Consider the following 8,761-nt stretch of genomic DNA (forward strand, 5'->3'; position numbering starts at 1 on the left):
GTATTTGTCTGGGGTATACCCTGAGGAGGGGGGCTGCTTAGAAGTAAAAAGATTTTTATTTTTAGAAAGATTTTGAGTGGCTGATGGTCTGCCTGACCCAGGATACCCGAAGCTGAGCTTCCTTGCTCCACGCGTTGTTCTGACCAGAATAGAATTTATAGATTGTTGGGGTTGGAGCCAGGAGACTGGTCTGTGTGTAAGCCCTGGACGAGGATAACCTGGACGTCTCAGTTCCCCCCCCCCCCTTAAGATGGGAGCGATCATCTTTGAAAAACGGTGCCAACTTGAACGAGGATGAGCGGGCACCGTGTCGGTGTGGGCCCTAGCTGTGTGATGTGAGCACTGTGTTTTGCTTCTTGTTTCAGGTCTGGCTGTGGGTCTGGGCTTTGGGGCTCTGGCTGAAGTGGCCAAGAAGAGCCTCCGCTCCGAGAACAGCACAGGTGAGTCACCTCCCTGGACACCTCGGGATGCTGGTACGCCATGTGTGGTGGGCTGTGTCAAGGGCAAGACTTGCACCATGGAGTCTCTTTAGGTGGGCTTGGGGCTGCGAGGCTAATGACGGAGTATTTGAAAGAACAGCAGACTTTGATGGTGTCCAGCAATGTCCAGTCATGACCAGAATGCTTCCAAGGTGCACTCTGAGGGGGCCTACTTTATTGGACGGAATAGCTTTGCATTGGGGGGTTCTTGAAGCCCTTGGAGCCAGTTTCTATTTCATTGGCCTAAGGTCCAGCGCCCCCCCCACCCCCCGCCCCAGTGGCCTTGCCCAGGCCTCTCTTTAAATACATAAGCCTCCATTTATCCAGGGTTGTGGCTGGCACCTTTTCACAAGGGGTACTAAAGCCCCTCTCCCCAGGGATGTGCTCCTTCTTTGCCCAGGTGCAGGCGCCAGGGCCAAGCCTAGAGCGCCCTCCCAGACACTGTGGGGCTCCGTCTCCCCCAGCCCATGGACGAGGCCAGCCCTGGAGCTGCCAGGACTCGGGGATATGGCTTGGGCGCCTTCCCTTTTGCCCCTGCTGCAGAGCATGCAGGCCGGGTGCCAGAAGGGCCCTAAGGATCCCGTAGTCCAATCCCTTATTTTACAGATGGAGAAGCCGAGGCCTTGTGGGGAAGTGGCTCATCCACCACCATGTAGTCAGTAAGGGGAAGAGTGGGCCCCTACTCCAGGTCTTCTGAGTCCCCGGCCACCGACTTGAGTGTGCCCCAAAGGGAGAACAGCTTGATTTTTTATTATTCATTTAAATAACTATTATTCAACAGAAAGAGTCTCATAGTAAAATCCAATGGGGGCGGGGGCATAGCCAGCTGGCTCAGTGGATGGAGAGCCAGGCCCAGAGATAGGGAGGTTCTGGGTTCAAATGTGTCCTTACGCTTCCTAGCTGTGTGACCCTGGGCAAGTCCCTTAGCCCCACTGCCTAGCCCTTGGCCCTCTTCTGCCTAGGAGCTAATCCAGTGTTGACTCTAAGAGGGGAGGTACAGGAGCAGCCGGGGCCCTGGCGCTCCCTTAGGTCCTGGCCCCAGAGAGCTGCTTAAAGCATCTCGACAGAGAATCCCGCCTCCCTCAGGGCTGGGCAGAGGGCTGAGCAGGATCTGGCTGGAGGATGCGCGGGCCGGCGGGGGGTGTTCCATGTTTCCATGGCCAGGCTGCGGTGTCCTCTCTTTCCTGGCCTGCACCAACCCGCCCTCTGCGGAGGCCCCGGGGGCACGGCGGGAGAGGCTGGGACGGCAGGAGGCTTTCCTTGGGGCATCTGCTGTGCCCCTAAGTGGCGACTCTGGACCCTCTTTCTCATCTCTGGCTCTTGCTCTCCGCTCCTGTCTGCCGCTGGCCAGCCTGTGAGGCCACTGGAGGCGGCAGCCATTTTTGTTCTGGGGCGGGGAGGGGGGGGGGCGGAGGGGCATTCCTGGGTGCGCCCCCTCTCATGCCCTCCTGTAGCCGGGGGGTCCCGGGGTTTCTTTGGCTTATTCTGCCCCTTCCCCCGCAGGCGCCCATGTTTGTCCCTCAGCCTCCAGCTGGTCCCTGCATGGGGGCCCTCAGGCCGGGCTCTCCCCTCTGCCTTCTCCGGCCCCCTCGCTCTGACCCCACAGACCCAGAGGCCCAGGCCAAGGCCAGGAAAAACCCCAGGAGGGCGCGTGAGCAGAGCCAAGAAATCTGTGGCCCGGCTGGGCGAGGTCGCGTTCAGGGTTGGTCACCCTCCGTGTGACCCCAGAGGCCCGGCCTCCCTGGCCAGGGGGTGACCATCCGGCATCCCCCCATGAGCAGGGGAGGGAGGCCGGCGGCTTTCTAAAGAGCCGCTCCTCTTGGAACGAGGGCATCTCAGATTTGGAAGAGACCTCGGGGCGCTTCCGTCTCTCTCCAGCCCCCCCCCAGGGCTTCATGGGTGACGCAGCGGACCTCAGCCCGCCCCGAGGACGGAGGGGGGTCCAGAAAGGGTGTTGGTCGTTGGGGGCCCCCAGACGGGTGACATGTTCCTGGGGCTTCTCCAGGCGCCTCGGATCAGGGCCTTGTGGGGTGCCGTGTAACACGCCGGCTCAGATGAAGCGGGATGGCACGCTGGGGCCCTCCTCTTCCTGAGCTCAAGCCCAGCCTCACACACGTCCTAGTGGGGTGGGCCCAGGCAGGTCGTGGCCCTGCTCGCCTCATTGAGCTGGGCAAGGAAGTGGCCAGCAGCTCCACTGAGAAAACTCCAAGGGGGCAAGACGTGGCCCAACAGAGACGCCAAGAAAGACTCCCCAAGGCAGGGATTCAGATGCCGTCCTCTGGCTGCCGGTTATAGTGGGGATTCGAACCCAGGTCTTCCTGATCTCTAAGGCCACCTAGTGATGGCCGGTCATCTTGTTTTCCTTCTCTCCTTCCTCCCTCCTGCACGGATCTGTGACGTGCCAGGCTCAGCCACTTGCCCAACGGGCCGCCCTCTCCTTCCCCGGACTTCTCCATTCACAGGGGACTCTCGGGGGGAGCCGGGATGAGCCCTTCTTCCTCCCACTGGGCAGCCACTGCCCGCAGGGTTCAGAGACCCCCAGAGCTGACTGTGACCCCCCTGACCCCCACTGTTCTGCATCAGAGACTCTGGAACAAAGCACCCCATTTGGAGCCAGAAAGGGGGGAGCCACTGCCTGACTGAGACCCCCATTGCCTCGCCCTCACTATGCTCTGCCTCAGAACCAGTAGTTGACTCTGGAATGGAAGGGAAAGAGTTAAAGAGGAAAAGGATGGAGACATTCCCAGGATCCTCTGAGAGAGCTCCTGGCGGATGCTGGGCAGGAGGGAGGGATACAGTGATAAGGTGGAAGGTGTGCTGGATTTAGTCAGAGGACCCGAGTTCAAATCCTGGCCCTGCCCCCTGCTCCCTTGGAGAGCCCCCTTTAGGCCTCATTTTTTTGTTCTTTGTAAGATGAAGGGGTGCCTGAAGGAGCTCCCAGCTGCCCAGCTCTAAATGCAGCTTTATCTTCAGGCCTGAGCTCTCTCCATCCCCTGCGACGAGCGAGACAAGTAGAGCCCGTTGTTCATGTGTACAGACACTCGCAACACGCTTCTGTGCTGCTCCCAGGCTGGGATAGCATCGGGGCGGCCACCCTCCCCTCCTCGGTCACTTCCTCAGGATCCATCAGCCAGGCTGGGAGCGCCCAGAGGCTCGGCCCAGAGGGGGGAGAGAGAAGCCCAGCAGCCTCTGCTCTCATCCTGCGGGAGCTCCGTTCAGGGGACTGGAGTGAGCCCCAAGGAGGCGGCAGTGGCGTCTGTGGGGCCTGCGGGCACCCGGGGCGGCCAGGCCGTGCTGCAGATGCAGGACTGAGGCTCCTCCTTCCAGAATTGCAGAAGAGAAAAGCCCGGATGGGGGGGGGGGGCTCCTGGGGACATCCTGGCACCGGGGAGCTGCTCCGGCTCTAGATGCATGGCCTGGGGCCTGAGTGTGGGCTGGGCGGGAGGTCCAGGGATAGGAATCCTGAGTTGGAACCCCGGACAGGAGAGGGGGAACCTGTGGGATGGGGCGCCTCATGAGGAGGGCACGGCAGGAAGGTGGGCCTCGGGCCAGGCCAGGCCGGCTCCCTGCAACCTCCCGTAACCTCCCTCGTGTTCTGGTGGCAGGAAAGAAGGCCGTGCTGGACTCCAGCCCTTTTCTTTCTGAGGCAAATGCAGAGAGAATCGTGAGCACCCTGTGTAAGGTGAGAGGAGCCGCCCTGAAGCTGGGGCAGATGTTGAGCATCCAGGGTAAGTGGGGACGGGGACGGGCACCGGCCGTGGCCTCCTGGGAAGCTTCTGGGGACGGGCTCTTTGGGTGTTGTCTGGATAAAATGTGCCTGGAGACACCCAGCATGGGTGGGGGGAGGCACACACACATGACGGGGGGCCGAGAAGCCACCCTGGCCTGGAGAGCCGGGAGCACCACCGCATGCACCTCAGATGGGCCTTTGGGACTCCTCTGCCCTTTCCGGTGGCTCTCAGAGCCCGGCGAAGCCCTCGGTCCTCACAGTGCTTTTTCTTTTCAAGAATCGGCCCCATTAACGCCCCGTTCCCCTTCCCCTCAGATGATGCTTTCATCAACCCCCAGCTGGCCAAGATCTTTGATCGGGTGAGACAAAGCGCGGACTTTATGCCTCTGAAGCAGATGACGGTGAGGCTTGGGGCCAGGCAGCAGAGTCTTGTCAGGGCTGGTTTGGGGGCTCAACAGAGAAGGCCCCAGACACGGGGCTGCGAGGCGGTGCGGGAAGCTGGGCCCAGAGGACGGGTCCCCCTCAGGAGCGCGCGAGCTCTGCTGCTCATTGGGCCTCTTCTCGGGCTTCCCCCTCAGAAAACTCTGAACAATGACCTGGGCCCCAACTGGAGGGACAAACTGGAGTACTTTGAGGAGCGGCCCTTCGCCGCTGCCTCCATCGGGCAGGTTCACCTGGCCCGGATGAAGAACGGCCGAGAGGTGGCCATGAAGATCCAGGTGGGTTTTGTCCCAGAAGCTTGGCAGAGATGGGGGGGGGGGGGGTTCTGGCCACTGCTAGTTGTGGCTGGATTGAGTCAGGCAAACGGGGACGCCGGGATCGTCGGCCCTTTTTCTTTCCTAACTTCTCCTAACTGCTCCTCCTGGGCCCAGGATATACTCTCAAGGCCCAAGAGGATCACGTGACCCTTCCACCAATGTCGGGGCTAGGAAGATGGCAGGATGGGGAGCTGCTCCAGGAGCACCCAGAGGGTTGCCTTAAATTCACTCCACAATTTATTAAGTTCTTGTGTGTGTAGCACAGTTTAGTGCAGAGGGGGAAGCACAGCCATTTGGGGGCCTCAGAACTCTGAGCCCCACTGACCTCAATTACACTGTGAGCAGGAAAGGCAGGCAAACCAAATAAGGGTGCTCATTGGGAGTTGTGGAGTCAGGAAGACGACGACGCAGGTCCCCATGGCTCGTGCCGTGTCCTCGCCCTCCACGTGCCTGGGGGCCGGGGTTCCCGTTCTGCTTTCCTCAGTCCATCTCCTTTTCTTGCAGTACCCCGGCGTGGCCCAGAGCATCAACAGTGACGTAAATAATCTGATGGCCGTCCTCAGCATGAGCAATGTGCTCCCTGAAGGTAGGGGGAGGGGAGGGTGCCAGCCTGAGCGCCTGCTGCCCCCCAGGGCTGGGCAGGCCTCCCCCATCCCTCCCCCTGCTCTCTGCCCCTGCTAGGCCTGTTCCCAGAACACCTCATCGACGTGTTGCGGCGGGAGCTGGCCCTCGAATGCGACTACAAGAGAGAAGCCGCCTGTGCCAAGAAGTTCAAGTGAGTCTCTGAAGGGCCCCCTCATGTCTCCCGTTATCATAACGGTGCTGGGCTGTGGCTCAGCATGTCCTGGCCCAGCCCAGACGGGGTCAGAGAGCGGCCAGGGAGGGATTGACCAGGACGGGTGGCTCCTTACCTCCCTCGTGCCCGGTCACTAGGGAGCTGCTGAAGGATCACCCATTCTTCTATGTGCCGGAGGTCATCGACGAGCTCTGTAGCCCCCATGTGCTGACCACAGAGCTGGTGTCCGGCTTTCCCCTGGACCAGGCGGAGGGGCTGAGCCAGGAGATCAGAAATGAGGTATTGCACCGAGGAGCCTGGGGGGCAATGGGGAGAGGTGGGGGCAGGAGCCACCCAGTGACCGCAGGTGGTCGGAGAGGAGCTGGCTCAAGAGGTGGCCCTGGTGTGGCCCGTGAGCCTTCTGTGGCTCGGGCACTGGATTAAGTGCTTCTAAGCTGAGTCGTGGGATTTGGCCTGAAGTTTCCTGGTCCTTGGAGAAAAGAGGCGCACACGGAGCCATCAGGGGCAAACGCACGTGAAGTTAACGCCGGGAGAAGGCGTCGCCTCTAGGCACTGACACGCGGCTCAGCTCACACCTTGGCACTGGGCCCAGGCAGAGGGGAGCACAGTGGGCTTGTGTTTAAGTGGAACAGGGTTCTCGGGGTCCTGCTGACCCATTTGCAGATGACTGAATCGAGACTTTCCCCATCCACATCTACGCTCTAACTGCCACCAGAGGGTTTGAGATCCCTTCAAAAAAAGTCAGAAAGACTTTGGCTGTGGAATGGGAGGAGCAGGTATGAGGGAGGCAGGAGGCATGGTGGGGCCTTTGCAGAGCCAGCGTGGGGTGATGCCACAGCCCTCCTCAGGCCCAGGGTGTCACCCCAAGGCTGGTTGTTCTAGTGCCCCTCCCCGTCCCCTCTCCCAAGGCTCTGAAATGAGTCTGGGGGCAGCTGCCTCCCCTCCCCAGCTCTACCCTCCTCTCCCCCCAGATTTGCTACAACATCCTGGTTCTGTGTCTGAGGGAACTGTTTGAGTTCCATGTTATGCAGACGGACCCCAACTGGTCCAACTTCTTTTATGATCCTCAGCAGCACAAGGTAAGGAGCCCCAACCCTGAGGCCTGGCCTGTGTGTGCTCCGATCTCCCGGGGCAGGGATGGAGGGTGTCTCTGCTGCCCCTTCCTCATGCAGGGTCTCCTCTTCCTCTGGTCCCCCCCAGGTGGCCCTCCTTGACTTTGGGGCAACCCGGGAGTACGATGAGTCGTTCACAGATGTTTACATCCAGGTAGGTGACTGGGGGGGGGCTGCGGCCTGCCAGAGTCCTGGTCGGAGCCCTTTGCCCCTCCCCCCACCATGAGAATGAAAGCTGCCCATCCCGGAGTGACCTCCATGACTGGCCCCTTCTCAGGCTTGGTCCCTGAGTGCCCACAAGTGACCTCTGAATGGGGTGGGGGTGGGGTGGGAATCTCAAAGGAGTCCCACCCCAGACGGCCCCCCTTTACTCATGTGTCCAGATCATCAGGGCTGCAGCCAACAGGGACCGGGAGACCGTCCTGAAGAAGTCCATCGAGATGAAGTTCCTCACTGGCTACGAAGTGAAGGTAAGCTTGGAGCCTGCCTCTCCTTTAATCGGGGTTTTTAAAGGGTTGAGAGGAAGGAAGGACATGGCGCTTTGTCTTCGTCATGCCTCCTTGTCCCTCCTTCCTGCCTGCCAGGCCATGGAGGATGCCCATCTGGATGCCATCCTCATCCTGGGAGAGGCCTTCGCCTCGGACTCTCCGTTTGACTTCGGGAGCCAGAGCACCACCGAGAAGATCCATGGCCTGATCCCCATCATGCTGAAACACCGGCTGGTCCCCCCACCAGAGGAGACTTACTCCCTGCACAGGAAGATGGGGGGCTCCTTCCTGATCTGCTCCAAGCTGAAGGCCTGCTTCCCCTGCAAAGCCATGTTCGAGGAGACCTACAGCGACTACTGCAGGAGGAAGGCCGAGAAGCAGTAATGGCCGCGCCTCCCCCGGTGGCCGCTTCATCGAGCAAAGAACGAGATCCTGTGTGTCCGGCCGTCCCCTGGCAGGGGGCAGCGAGGGGCTGCTACTGACCTACCCGTCCCCTTCCGCTTACCCAGGAGGGCCTTTTCTTGTAGGAAGTTGGGAGCGTGCTGAGCGGTGAGGAGGCGGCTGCCGGGGGTCCTCCCTGGCCCTGACAGGGTGACTCTACCGTGACTGGGAGGGTTGGAGGAGAAAGAAAACTGAACCGTGACAAATCTCTGAGACCTGCTTACTGTTTATTCATTTTGTGAAATAGCTTTGGACAAAGAAAGACGGGGGATGTGATTGGGTTTTCCTTTTCTTTAGCGGGGTTTTTCCTAAGGTGGATGTTGCCTGTAGAAGTCCCCTCCTCACATAGGCAGGAGAGAAAGCCGCCTAGGCCTCTGCAGAGTTTGTAGTGTAAGATCGGGGGCTGCGTGTGTGGCTACAAAACGCTCTCCGGGTTCCTGACTTGTGTTTCCCTGCGGCTGGAGCTGGGGAGGAAGCGCCCAAAAAGCTACTGAAATGAATTCTCTGCCTTCCAGCAAGCTGTTCCTCTTAGGAGTTTCTCGCCAGCTGGTTCAGGGGCTGTGCGAGGGGCCAGGAGCTTCCTCCCCTTCTGATCTCACCCAGGCCGAGTAAGTCTTTGCCGAAATGAGCAGGAGAGAAAGTGACCATCAGATGCACAGATTGACCTAATGGGAATAACCACCAGTGTGTGTTAGTTTTTGTACTTTCTTGTACTGTCCCACTTACGCATCTCAATAAAATCTGATTGTGGAGTTGGGCAGTCTGAGGCCGTTTTCTCTCCTTCCCCGGCCCCTCAAGAACCCCGTGCCCCATCGTCCTCACCTGCCTGCCTGCCTTCCTTTACTTTGCCCACCAGAGGCCTGATCTGTGGCCACTGTCATCCCTGAGCCAGAGCCCAAGCCCACCAAGGTGGCTTTAAATGGGGCCCTGGCCTAGAGTTCAACCTGTAGGCTGGGA

The 8,761-nt window shown here is 60.0% G+C and overlaps 1 protein-coding gene across 2 annotated transcripts in view; it reads left to right on the forward strand.

Annotated features, from left to right (window-relative positions):
- The window catches only part of COQ8A (coenzyme Q8A), a 71,614-nt gene extending 63,058 nt beyond the window's left edge, over positions 1-8,556 (forward strand). For both annotated transcript variants that reach the window (XM_007481509.3, XM_001377046.4), the window contains exons 5-15: positions 366-440; positions 4,085-4,207; positions 4,525-4,610; positions 4,788-4,928; positions 5,472-5,553; positions 5,649-5,742; positions 5,901-6,042; positions 6,735-6,842; positions 6,964-7,029; positions 7,259-7,345; positions 7,460-8,556. In XM_007481509.3, coding sequence (XP_007481571.2) covers positions 366-440; positions 4,085-4,207; positions 4,525-4,610; positions 4,788-4,928; positions 5,472-5,553; positions 5,649-5,742; positions 5,901-6,042; positions 6,735-6,842; positions 6,964-7,029; positions 7,259-7,345; positions 7,460-7,747 — 1,292 coding nt within the window. In that variant the 3' untranslated portion in view covers positions 7,748-8,556. The remainder of the gene's footprint in view (positions 1-365; positions 441-4,084; positions 4,208-4,524; positions 4,611-4,787; positions 4,929-5,471; positions 5,554-5,648; positions 5,743-5,900; positions 6,043-6,734; positions 6,843-6,963; positions 7,030-7,258; positions 7,346-7,459) is intronic.
- Positions 8,557-8,761: the final 205 nt, after the last annotated feature.

Source organism: Monodelphis domestica, chromosome 2 (assembly GCF_027887165.1).
Source record: "Monodelphis domestica isolate mMonDom1 chromosome 2, mMonDom1.pri, whole genome shotgun sequence".
NCBI classification, from domain to species: domain Eukaryota; kingdom Metazoa; phylum Chordata; class Mammalia; order Didelphimorphia; family Didelphidae; genus Monodelphis; species Monodelphis domestica.